The sequence below is a fragment of the Rhinopithecus roxellana genome, chromosome 5, assembly GCF_007565055.1.
Source record: "Rhinopithecus roxellana isolate Shanxi Qingling chromosome 5, ASM756505v1, whole genome shotgun sequence".
NCBI classification, from domain to species: Eukaryota; Metazoa; Chordata; class Mammalia; order Primates; family Cercopithecidae; genus Rhinopithecus; species Rhinopithecus roxellana.
In genome coordinates, this window is record NC_044553.1 from 8129430 (window position 1) to 8142888 (window position 13459).

The 13459-nt window shown below is 38.6% G+C and overlaps 1 protein-coding gene across 5 annotated transcripts in view; it reads left to right on the top strand.

Moving 5' to 3' along the window:
* The window catches only part of FRMD6 (FERM domain containing 6), a 256303-nt gene that overhangs the window by 232950 nt on the left and 9894 nt on the right, over positions 1 to 13459 (top strand). For all 5 annotated transcript variants that reach the window (XM_030931058.1, XM_030931056.1, XM_030931059.1 and 2 more), the window contains 5 exons: positions 487 to 642; positions 4240 to 4305; positions 5154 to 5222; positions 7952 to 8126; positions 12715 to 13050. In XM_030931058.1, coding sequence (XP_030786918.1) covers positions 487 to 642; positions 4240 to 4305; positions 5154 to 5222; positions 7952 to 8126; positions 12715 to 13050 — 802 coding nt within the window. The remainder of the gene's footprint in view (positions 1 to 486; positions 643 to 4239; positions 4306 to 5153; positions 5223 to 7951; positions 8127 to 12714; positions 13051 to 13459) is intronic.

Consider the following 13459-nt stretch of genomic DNA (forward strand, 5'->3'; position numbering starts at 1 on the left):
TCTCCCAGTCCCCTGCCTTCTTTTGATTAACATTTAGAACCTCCCACTCTGTGGCTGTAATTTTCTTAAGAGTTAGGTAGGATCCAGAACCTGAAGATGTACCTACTATAGATGTATTTCATGGTACCAAGTATAAACTTGCAAGTATAAAGAATTACGTGTACAAAATTATGAAAGTTTGTATAGTTTTTTTTTTTTCTTGGTGACTTTAAAGCAAAGATAACTTATTTTTCCTATTTGTTGTGATTTTTCTTCTTAGGTATTCAGCAGTACAATTAAATTGACTCTATAGCTTCTAGTATTAGCTGATTCAGCCCAGCAACATAACAGATGGTGAAAACAGAATGAAAGTGGGAATTTTCTAATGGAAATCAACCAGTTTACATGGCTATTTTAGATTCTCATTCTTTCATCATTTTGGGGGTGGGGATAGAGCTTACATCTCTCCAACAAATGTTGCATTGCACACCCCTTGTATCCCAACAGGTTGTTTCCAAGAGGGGGAAAGACTACATCCTGAAGCACATTCCAAACATGCACAAAGATCAGTTTGCACTGACAGCTTCTGAAGCTCATCTTAAATATATCAAAGAGGCCGTCCGACTGGATGACGTCGCTGTTCATTACTACAGATTGTATAAGGTACGAAACGGCAACTAAGTCTTCAGCTTCTGAGAAAAAAAAACGTCATCTCAATAGGATTGAGAAGGAAAACCTTAGGATTTCATTTCCATTAAAAATTATTTCATTTTTTACACACTTTTAAAAGAGTTTCATTGAACTGCTTTTTGTTATTGCAGGTCAGTCTTGGAGGCCATGGTGTTTTTCCTCTGGCCTGGAAGCAGGATGGAGTATTTTTTTTTTTTTTTTTTTTTGAAACGGAGTCTTGCTCTGCCGCCCAGGCTGGAGTGCAGTGGCCAGCTCTCAGCTCACTGCAAGCTCCGCCTCCCGGGTTCACGCCATTCTCCTGTCTCAGCCTCCCCAGTAGCTGGGACTACAGGCGCCCGCCTCGTCGCCCGGCTAGTTTTTTGTATTTTTTAGTAGAGACGGGGTTTCACCATATTAGCCAGGATGGTCTCGATCTCCTGACCTCGTGATCCGCCCGTCTCGGCCTCCCAAAGTGCTGGGATTACAGGCTTGAGCCACCGCGCCCGGCCGATGGAGTATTTTTTAATGGTTCTAATAGTGAGATGACAATTGGCTATAAAATGTTAATCTGACTTTTTCAGTGATTATGGCATTGTTATTTCTCTCCTCCCCAAATCTGCTTTTCTGCTTTGGGGAATAGCATTTGCAACTTCTTTGATAAATAATTTTTAATATTCCTCAAAGTGAAGCTATACCTGCATTGTATCTGTCAATTACAAGAACATTACCACAACAGGTAATGTTTATGGAGGCCTGTGTTTACTGGGCACACTTTATATTTTTTTAATCCTCATAACTTTATATGAAAGGTACTTTAATCTCTATTTTACAGACCAGGAAACTGAGGCCTAACGAGATTAAATGAATCACCTAAGATCACAAAACTAAATGGCAAAGCCAAGATTTAGTCAAGGCCTTCTTGATAACACAAGCTGTGTGCTTAAGGAACTGTATTACACATGTTCCTCACTCTTGGAAGTTATTCTCCTTTGTGTCCCGTGTATCTCTAGCCTCGTTTTTCCATTCTGGGGCAGAGGTCACACACCCAAATAACAACTGGGGCCATGCTCTGCAGAAATCACTCACAGTACTCTATATCATCTTGTCTTCTCTTCCCCTCCTCCTCCTAACCCCTTTCACTATTCCACAAGTGCCACTTTGCTGACAAGAACTCCTGAATACCCATTTAAGTATTCAAACGTATATTCTCAAACCAAATGGATGAAGTGGTTAAGAGCACTGTCAGTTGAGCCTAACTGCCTGTGATTGAATCTCAGTTTGACTTCTTACTGTGTGACCTCAGGCAAGTTACTTACTTAACCTCTGTGTACTTCAGTTTCCCCATAGTTAAAGGGGACAGCAACATACTTGCCTTCTAGGATTGCTGGATACTAAAGGAATTGTTGGATGAAAAACTGCTTAAAACAGTGCCCAGCACATGTTAAGCATGATGTTAAGTCTGCCGTTGTTACCATTGCCATTGTTAGTGTTATGCTTGTTATCTCTACTATGCCTTTTGTGGTAGGATTAGCATAGCTAGACCATTGGAAACTGGGCTTTAGTTTGGATGTATTGCTCAGTAATCTTTTTAGCTGGTTCAGAAAACTTAAGGGACCAACTGATGTTTTTTCTGTCTCTCTTCTATGCTTAAGAGATGCATTATGAATGCCCCATCATCCTTGAAAGGCATAATTGAGTTCCATAAGATCTCTTTGGCTAAGTTCCTAAAGGACTGAGTTGTAATTTTGTTTTTAGCCTTAAGAGATTTCATTTGTGACACCTCAGTTGACACGAGAAGATGCAAATAAATGACAGTTTTGATAATTAGTTTATATTTTTTAATGTATTAGAAGTATGAATGATATGTTGGAAAGAGTAAGAGTGTGGCTTTGGAATCAGATGTCAATTAGAAACCCTATGTCACTACTTGCTATAGCTGGCATCCTAGGCAACTATAATCCTGAGCTGTCTATTAAGTGGGGATGATACAATATGCTTCACAAGTTTGGGAGGCTTCGGTGAGATAATGAATCTGAAATAATGAGGTGGAATACCTGGCACATTAGTGAGTGCTCAATAACCATTAATTGCTTTTTGCCTTATTTGCTGGGGAAACTTGCTATTTTAAAGAATCCTATTAAGAAATAAGAATATTTTATTGAAGTAGATATCCCCAATTTATCTTCTGTGTAAAACTTAATTTTCAAGTTTACTTAAAGTATGGAGCTTCTAAATTGCATAGAAAATGACTCTTATCTGCTGAAAACAAGATTTTTAATAAAAAGGTAACAGAATGAAGTGGGAGAAAAGATATTGGCTGATGCACAGTTTTTATTCTTTGGAGCAATTCAGTGGCAGCTGTTAAATCTGCTTCATTTAGGGGCTGCTCATACTGGAAATAAGGTAGACAAAGGATAAGGGAACATTCTGGGAAAAAAAAAACATTTTGTGCCCCTTTTCCACCAATATATACCTTATACTTGAAAACCAGCATTTTTACGAGCATAGCCTTATTCCAGAAAGTAGTTAGTACAACCTTGAAAGCGAAATTGACCAAAACTCATATAATGATGGATTAGTTTCTCCACTTAAAGCTTATACTATATGTATCTTTCTTGATGTAAAAATATACTAGTTGGAAAGAAACAGCCTAAATAGTAGAAATAGGCTGTGTCTTATAGTTATAATGCCAGTGAGGATACATTTTGTAAAAATACTTTATCCCATGTTTCTGGGGAAACTGGCACTAAGCTTAAAAAGATCTCTGCATATTCATTGTGTTTATTGAGAAATCTCATAATGAGAATATTTACTTAGTAATTTCATTTCTCTTATATTTTGAACTTTATACACTATATATACTTATTACAGTTGAACACTTACAGGATGTGGCTGAATTTTAAAGTACATTTTTAATTGTGGAGTTTCTTTTTCCCTTACGCTCGTTGTAGTTTATTTTCTACAGTTTATGGTTTAGCTGGTAGACTGTGTATCGTATTGGCAAGTGATCATTGAACTTCTTAAAAATAAGTATTTCCAAACTCACTGAATACAAAGCTTGTACAACTTTGTTATCCTCATGAGAGAGCCTTAAATATTTGGTCACTTGCCCCTAATTTTGACTTAAGAGCTGGAAGATGTGCCCAGTTTTAAACATATAAAGTCTTATGCATCTCAGAGTATAACTATTACATTAGATTTAAGATTCTAACATCTGAGAAAAGAGTAATTATGAGATAGAAGGTTAAAAAAATCAAATGATGCAAAAGCAGCAAAAATAGCCTTATTTACTGGAGTTTTCAATAACAAGTGTTTAGAATATTGTCAGATACAAAAGTGTATGTAATATAGTAAAAACACTAAACCTTTGAAATCTCAGAAATTTAAAAAGTAGAATATACCATTCTTGATTTAATATGTGCCCATGGTTTTCTTAATTCTTGTAGGAAACTAGGTATGTGGAAAGCCTTGAGCAAAGTTATTTTAAGTCCGAAAGTTTTCAGTCCTGAAATGTTTCTTTGGTGCTAAATTGTCCACTGTAGAAAAAATATGTAGAAACATTTAATTTTCTATAAAATTCTATTCCTACAGGATAAAAGGGAAATTGAAGCTTCGCTGACTCTTGGATTGACCATGCGGGGAATACAGATTTTTCAGGTTAGTAAATGAGAATTAAGTGTCAAATGCTGTCGGCCATGTCTTATGTTTACAGCATGCCTCTGTGGTCCTGCCATAGCTTCAGTAGTTCATTTTTGGCCACTGGCTGGTCATTTCCTATTTGTCTAGCACAGATGTGGATGATGTAGGATGGGTGAAGTGACTCAGCCTGATTGTTGACAGTAATAAGTCCTCTATAACAGAAAACAGTAAGCCAAAGATTAGCCCAGGTTCATCACTAACAGATCATTAATATCCAAACATTTCTGTTTGTCATTGATTTTAGATATTCTTTTATCCTTTGGAGCATTTGTAAGTGGAAAGAAAAGCAACATTTTGATATTGTGCCTGACCAGACGTTTTAATTTCTGTTACACTTTTCTGATAAAACTTATCCCTTAAATAAGTAGTTACTGTCACCCTTTAGCAGGTGGGACAGTGTTATCCTGCAACCATCAAAAAGGGAGACAGATACCTCTCTCTGCAAGACACAGGAAAGTAAAAGCATGTCTTATCCTTGGTGTAGGCAAAATATCCAATTATGAAAGTCTGAGCGCCTTACTGCATCTCTTGAATGCCTGGGTCCTTTGGACTTTTTATTTAAATTTAGGCATACACCAGAAGGGAAAAGATTGCCTTAAAAGGGTTAGTTAATACAGTCACACAGGAACCAAAAGCCACAGAATCGTTATCACGAAATCTCTTAATTACTGTCTGTATTTCTCCAAAGAGATGTGAGGGCTTTTTTCAGATTTTAATGACTGTGTTTTGGTTTTCAGGGAAAGAAGTTAGAGCCATTTTACAGTATCATTTTTCCCATTAACTCCATGTGCATATTCTTTTCACAGAATTTAGATGAAGAGAAACAATTACTTTATGATTTCCCCTGGACAAATGTTGGAAAATTGGTGTTTGTGGTAAGTTTAAAATAACTGGCTTAAAAGAAAAGTCCCATTAATTGCTTATTTTTGTGGTTTTTTGTTATTTTTTTGTTTTTAAACAATATTGTCTTAGGCTCAAAAGCTGCAATGTTTAAGAAGTTGACACTGAAGATAATTGGCTTTCTTGTATTTTAATGCGTGTGCTATATATTCCATTGTCACGCATATCAGTGGTGAAATTAAAATCAAAGAATCTTATAGTGAATAATCTTACAGCAAAAGAAGTTAGTAATTTTAATTTGTGTTTGGTCCCTAGCACATGTCCCTAAGTTATTCTAGTTGCAGAAGATATTTCATGTAGAGGTTAGCCAGTTCTTTTGAAAGTTACCTCTTTTGAGCAAAGAATAAAGAATTATATAAAAAGAGGTTTATATTAATATTTGACTATTTAAAACTCGTTATTTTAAAGAGAGGTCTGCAATTCTTAACCGGAAAAATACTCTTACAATATTGCGAATGATACATTTTCTTTTGTTAGAGCAACGCCTTGATTTTTCCCAAATATTTCTCTCTTTTGCCAGCTGTATCTATTTTTTTGGTAGGTTTCAAAGAATTAGTAATGTGTGCATTTGGTCATAAAAAGTCATAGTTCTGGCTGGGCACAGTGGCGCAATCCTGTAATCCCAGCACTTTGGGAGGTCAAGGTGAGCAGATCACCAGAGGTCAGGAGTTCGAGACCAGCTTGGCCAACATGGTGAAACCCTGTCTCTACTAAAAATACAGAAATTGTTTGGGCATGGTGGTGGGCCCCTGTAATCCCAGCTACTCGGGAGGCTGAGGCATGAGAATCGCTCAAACCTGAGAGGCGAAGGTTGCAGTGAGCCGAGACCACACCATTGCATTCCAGCCTGGGCAACAAGAGCACAACTCCGTCTCAAAAAAAAAAAAAAAAAAAAAAAATTCATAGTTCTGCTTTGTTCAGAAATTACTGAAAAAAAATACATGAAGAAAGGAAGATAAGGGTTTGTAGACATAGGCTTCTCTCCTGTAAGAAAGATGGCCTATGTAAATAAAGGGCTATATTGCAAATAGAATGTGGGCATTGACTCCACACTGCCCTGTAAGTCAAAAGATTTGTTTCTGACTTCACATTACTTTAATTACTTGGGCACAATTCAATCTGATTTCACTTTACTTATACTTACACGGGGCCTAACCTGTCTGCTCCTAACTCGCTCTTTTTTGTTTCAAGCTATTTGTGAAAGGATCTGAGCTGTTTGAAAATGAGCAAATTAAGACCCACTTGCCCCTTTCATGCCCCAAATTAAGTTATAATAAAGTACATTTATGAAATTGAGGGTTTTTTAGGGTCCTGGACTTGGTGCTTACTGAATCTATTTGTGTATTGCCCTTATCTGAGGAGCTTTTTTTCAAGATACGTATTTTTGGACCTCATCATCTTCCTCCGGGAGATTTTTGACTCTGGGTCTGGAGTAGAGATGAGGAATCTATTTTGACAAGTTTCTCAGATGATGCTTCGTGCAGCCAACTCAGCCCTGTCTAGCTGTATGACCTTAAGCAAGTTACATAAACTCTGTGCCTTGGTTTCATTCTAAAATGTGGATAATTAACTCTCTCCCTTGACTTGCTATGAGGATTAAATGAGTGGATACATGCTTAGTGCTCAAAAAATGTCAGTTGTTACTATTTCAGTATTGGGATCCACTGGTAGTCCCTTTAAAATGAGGGAAAGCTCAGAGATTTAAAAAAACAAAACACCTCCACCTTGTCCCTATCTGGGCTACACAAGCCCATATTGCTCCGTACAGACTTTAAGTGTGTAGTTAGAATATGCCTCCGTCCTTGCGTTACCTCCACCCTCTGGCTGAGAATCATTGTATCTGAAATACTCTTTTTTGTATTTCAGCTGCCCTATTCATTATTAGGAAAGTTGAAAGAGTTCATAATATCCCATAACTGTAAGAAACTTTGTCAAAGCCTTGCCCTCAACTTAGGACTTTATCTTAGTGATCACGGACTTGAAGAAGGAGATTCCTTATATCTCTACTGGTAGCTGTTCTTGCTCTTTCCCATCTCATCCCTCCAACTACCAGCTCTCTCTGTCCAGCTAGGGAAGTTTTCCATTTCTTCTAAACCCTAAATAGGTATCCTGTATTGTTCACTATCTAACTCCTTATTTATTTATTTCCAAGAATTTATCATAAACTGTAATTATTGTGTGTGTTTCTTTCTCCTGCTGGGATATATAGCTCCGTGAGGGTGGGAACCTTGTCTGTCATATTCACTGCCTATTTTTTTTTTTTTGTCAGTGCCTAGGAAGGTGTTTGGTACATATTAAGTATCCAATAAATATTTGAATACATTAGTCTTTTTTAGAATTGGTCACCTTGTTGCTGCGTTAGGGTGTTGGGATTACATTTGATGATTCTTTTATGGTGGACCCTTCTCTTCTCCATTACAAATAACCTGACCAGCCAGAGAAACCAAAGACACTCCTCAGCTGTTTTGGATAGTGAGTGTTTACTGACAGATCCTTGTGGCTAGATGCTTTCCTGAATTTCTGGTCATCCCCTGTCCTATGACATTTTTGAAAGGGAAAACAATAATTTATCCCACAAGGAATTTTAAATGAAACTTTATACATTTCAGAATCTATAATCTTCCTTACTAAATAGAAAATAGAGGGGATTTTGGCAAATCAGAGATTTTTCTTCCTGAATTTGATTCATGGTTTCCTTCCAAAGGGTAAGAAATTTGAGATTTTGCCAGATGGCTTGCCTTCAGCCCGGAAGCTCATATACTACACAGGGTGCCCCATGCGCTCCAGACACCTCCTGCAACTTCTGAGCAACAGCCACCGCCTCTATATGAATCTGCAGCCTGTCCTGCGCCATATCCGGAAGCTGGAGGAAAACGAAGGTATCACAGGGTCTGGGATGTGGAAGCACATTGTACCTTTGCCACCCATGGCCTGTTACTTTGAATGGGGGTTTTGAACTCCTACAGAATTGAATTTTGGGACTGGGACTCTCCAGATTGAGAGCAGCATTACTATTTACATCTCAGTATTTCCAGAAAGCAAAGGGTTAGGCTTGAGCCCCACCTACCATAGCACCTATTCAAAATATCTGAGGTGACTCCATTTAGCTATCTCTCAAGTGCAGTCTCTAAGGTTTTCCCATGCCTGACTTGAAAATCCTTGCAAAAAGCCACCTATAAAGGCACAGGGCAAGGGTTTATCTGCAACTCAGATTTTATCTGCATTTTAGAGCTTTGTATGTACACTGACCCACCTTAGTGCTATTATCCACAGGTGGTCTGGAATTCTTTCCAATGTGATTCTTTCTTAGGGTTAGAGTGACAATAAGGGTGGGTCACAGATGTGTCTCCAGCCTCCGATTGACAGCTGGGAGGCCCCCAGGTCTGGTCTAGCAAGAATGCCAAACAAAGGAGAAGGAGGTCAGCTAGTCCTTTGGGCGCTTTGCTGAGATGCAGATGAAATAAAGCAGTCTATCTGGGGGCCTCAGAGTACTGGGCCCTGAAAAGGGGAGCAAGTCAGGGTGGGAAAGAAGGCAGTGTTAAGGGTCTGTAACATCTGGCTTCAACTTTACAACATTAATCTGATAGCCTTTTATCTTGAGTTGTGGCACCCTGGATTTCCTCCATTTAACACAACCCAACCCTAATCCTCAAAACTGCTACATTACGTATTTGGGTTTTTGTTTTTTGTTCTTTTGTTATTTTTTTAAAATGCTTTGGGGTTTTGTTTATGCTTTCAAAGATTTTTTTTGCAAAAATTAGTTTTACAAATTGTAGTAATATCTAACAGTAATTTGATTAGATTGGATTTGGTGTTTTTGTGTGAATATCAGGGTGAAGATTCATGTTTTAGGTTCATGTCTGAGACAAGTTTTGACACCTCAGACCTCATCTTTCCTGTAGAAACAAGACAAGCACCCATCCTTTCTTAAATAAACAAAAGACCTTATAGAAGTTTGTGCTTCTGATTGATTTCTCTCAAAAATTCTCTCTCAATCCAAATGAGACCCGGTTTGGCAATTCTCTTGTAATTTAGTAGCGATTAGAACATGAATCATTCCTCACTGTCTGCCACAAACTGCATGTGTCTTCAGAGAGAATTGGTATAACTGTCAGGTGTATTGGCTTCTGCTGCTGCTAGACTGCCAGTTCTTCCCCACCATGACTCATCAGTGTTACAAATATCTCTCTCCTATGCTGACATGAATATTAAAAGGAATTCAGATGGGAGCAGGAAGAGGATGAAGAAGCAGGAGAACCTGTAAGAATAGGTGACATAATTAGGTGCAGAGCCCATAATTTGCCAAGTCAGCTTCATTCCTCAACGTCTAACATGGCACCTTGAAAAGTTGATTTGTTCTATCAGCTTTCTTCTGCCTGCAGCATTTTAGTATATTTTTTGTTCAGATGACCTTAAGAGATCCCTTTAGAGCCTAAAAGAATTAATGGCCTTCATCTATAGGTTCTAAGGTAAAAATTACAAAGAATTTTGAGTTTTCGAAGAGACCGAGCTTTGTTCATTGCCAACCATAGTACCAAGTATATTTGGAGGCTGAAGTGAGTAGGTGTCTTAGTTTGTTTTGTGCTGCTGTAACAAAAGACCACAGACTAGGTAAGTTCTAAAGAACAGAAGTTGATTTCCTCACAGTTCTTGAGGCTCGGAAGTGCAGGATTGAGGAGCCAGCATCTACCAAGGGCCTTCTTGTTACTTCATCCCATGGTGGAAGGTGGAAGGGCAAAGAGAGGGTGAGAAAGAGTAAAAGGGGGCCAAGCTCCCCCTCTCATAATGAACCTACTGCTGCAATAATGGCACTAACCCATTCACAAAAGCAGATCTCTCATGATCTAATCATCTCTTTAAACTCCCACATCGTACTACTATGATATATGATATCATATGACTTATGATAGCAATTAGATTTCAACCTGAGTTTAGGAGGGAACAGACATTCAAACCATAGCAGTAGAGGAATGAAGGAATGACACATACTTAGTTTCTTCTACTTAGAGGTTTTCCAGGTCTGAAAAAGGCCTGAAATTAAGTTTCTCTGGGTCAACTTTGGCCTGAATCCAATGATCTCACCCCCATTTTAGGGCTCTATCATATTAACATGAAAAGCCCTTTTCTGGGCGTTAGTTTAGCAAAAAACAGCATAAAAAGAGTCTGTGTTTTTCTTAATTTTATTTAGAGTCACCTTGTCTGAAACACTATGTTAGCATTTTAGTAGAAAATGATCAGAAGGATTTTTCTATAGGGTTTAGAACAGAAAGAAAAACATGCCTCACGTCATTAAAAAAAATGTTTAAGCCTAACTTTATTCAAGAGCTGGAGCTTATTCTTAGGGATAAGTAGTCACATTTACTGCAATATTTTCTAAAATAGTGTATGAAAAACCTCATTGCCTCTGATCTTTTACAACAGAGGGAGTAAAAAGAGCACAGGCATATTGATGATCTGTACTGTTGACACCAGTGATTATTAGGTAGATGAGAGGCTGCATTTTACATTTCTTAGAAAACATTTCAGAATTATTTAATGTTTCTCTCAGTTTGTGACTGAATGGTGTGAAGCTTCTTAAATGTCTGGAAAGGGTGTGATACAGCACTAGGGAGGGAACAGAAGCCAGCCATGTGGAACACCCAGGCCATGCTAACATGTAGTCAGGAATAGTTAGAAAACAGGCTGGCAAGTACTTGTATACTCATTAGTATACTAGTGAGTATAGAGGAGCTATACTGACCTCTGAACCTATCAGGAAGTTGGGAGTAAAAAGGCTATATGTAAAGATGCAGAAAAGCTTTTAAATGATTAGGTCCACAGTTCCTAATTATTTTAGAACAATGGAACTCCAACAACTTACAGACTTTTACTTTTTTCTCTTCACTTACCACTCATCCAAGGGCCACATGGCTATTACTGTGAAACCACAGTGAATAGGAACTACGGTAATTTTTGCAAACTGCTTTGGCTGTCCACCTTCATCTTACACCTGCTGATTCAGAAGATGGGGATCGTTAGGCCCCAGGCTGCTCCTGAATGACAAGTTGTACCTGGAGGCATTTTTGTTGTGATGATGTGTGTGTGGAGCTCTGGTATCTGGTTTCAGCCTGCTTTCTGTGTAGCAACACATACTCACCTTTGTGTTTCAGCCAGTTCCTTAGAAAGATGTGAATGGGCTGGAACCTGGAAATGTGTACATAGCCTTCTCCAAGCATTGTTTTGCATTTTGCATCCTAGAAGGTGCATCTTTTCTTTCTCTTGCTGCTCATTTTCTCTCTGGGGACCCTGTGATGATTATACTTCTGAGCTGGATTCAGACATCAGGCATGCAAGTATTTTCACTTAACCAAGAAACAAGACAATTAAAATCCATTAACAGGCCCCTGAGAACCCAATTAGTCTACTAGTTAGCAGTTTCTAAAATTAGATCAACTTAACAGTCCCCAAATGCACTCTCCATTTTTGACATTGTTGTATTGTATTATTTCTCACCAGTATTAAAAAGGCAAGGAATCTAAACTTCTTCCTTGTTTTACATTTCTGACCTAAAAGACAAAAATAATATTTTTGTGTCAGTCAAGTTGTAACTGGCAGCTGGGTTGTAACTTTGTGCCTTAATGGAATGGTTAGTTTAGTATGTAATAAAAGAGACTTTGCAGTGTTGTGTTTTTGATTGCGTTCAAGAACAGCACTGACATGTTAAATAAAAGAACAGCTTTACCAGTCGGAGTTGGAAATCATCAAACCAGTAGTGATTACTGGTATTTTCTAAGTAGATGATAAAACCTCACTAATTCAGCCTAAGTGGAGAAAATCAATCTTGTATTAATGAAAATCCAAATTTTAGAATCTTCACAAGAAATTCTCAGAAGAATAGTTTTATATTAAATTGTATTCAGCAGCTAGAGCTAAGCTAACAATGGAACAAATTGAACAAATGAACAAATAAAATGAATGGCAATTAGCATAATTATATTTATTAAGTAGTCTTCTAGAGCAGTGCTTCTGAAATTATCTGCAGAAAAGGGCCAGATTTTTAAAATATTTAATATGCTGTGGATACTTTCGCAAAATACAAAATCACATTGGTGGCTGTCATGGCAATGTCACAAAGCTCTGGAAGTTTCTAAATGTTCATATCACTCACTGAACTTACTTCACTGTGGACCAATAAATTTGCAGAAAAGACGTGGTCTGTAACTGCACTTTAAATACCACTCTTCTTATACTGCTTGAATCTTTAAAAAAACAGTAATTTAAATATCCCCCTCAAATCTGTTGCACTGGTTTTTATTCATTTTTCAGTCTTCTGAAGTCAAATTCCTATCTAAATTATTACTACTTTCCAATCACTAGATTCTGAACCTGAAGTTATCCTTGTTCTTGGCCTGATGAGTCACTTAAACTCACCAGCCGTTCCTTCTGTCTTGGTTGATGTAATAATGAGCTGTGTTCCCCACCACACAGAGAAGAAGCAGTACCGGGAATCTTACATCAGTGACAACCTGGACCTCGACATGGACCAGCTAGAAAAACGATCGCGGGCCAGCGGGAGCAGCGCGGGCAGCATGAAGCACAAGCGCCTGTCCCGTCATTCCACCACCAGCCACAGCAGTTCCCACACCTCGGGCATTGAGGCAGACACCAAGCCCCGGGACACGGGGCCAGAAGACAGCTACTCCAGCAGTGCCATCCACCGCAAGCTGAAAACCTGCAGCTCAATGACCAGTCATGGCAGCTCCCACACCTCAGGGGTGGAGAGTGGCGGCAAAGACCGGCTGGAAGAGGACTCGCAGGACGATGGTAACAGTACTGTCCTCATTGGCTCTCCGTTTAGTCTCCCAGTTTTTTCAAGCATTGGTTCTACAGAACTGGTGTCTGGAGAGCAACTTTAGGCAGTAGTAATAGGGTGGAAGAGGTGTCTTGTCTTCCCCAATGACTTGGTTGAGTTGCTTGTGTTTGGCTGTGAACAAAACATCCCTCTAGTTGTGATCCTTTGCGGCCACAAGATTGGATGGTTGTGGACTCAAAGTCTTAGCTGTTTCTATGAAGTAGATTGGAGATTAGTCCTGCAGCCATTGTGTCTGTATTTCTAATTCCCAGATTAAATAAAGCAGTGGTTAGGACAACACAGTGGAGTGCAGTGATAGTGACAGAAACATCTTGAACTTCTGGACCCCCCCCCCACAAAATAAAAATTGGAGTCCACACC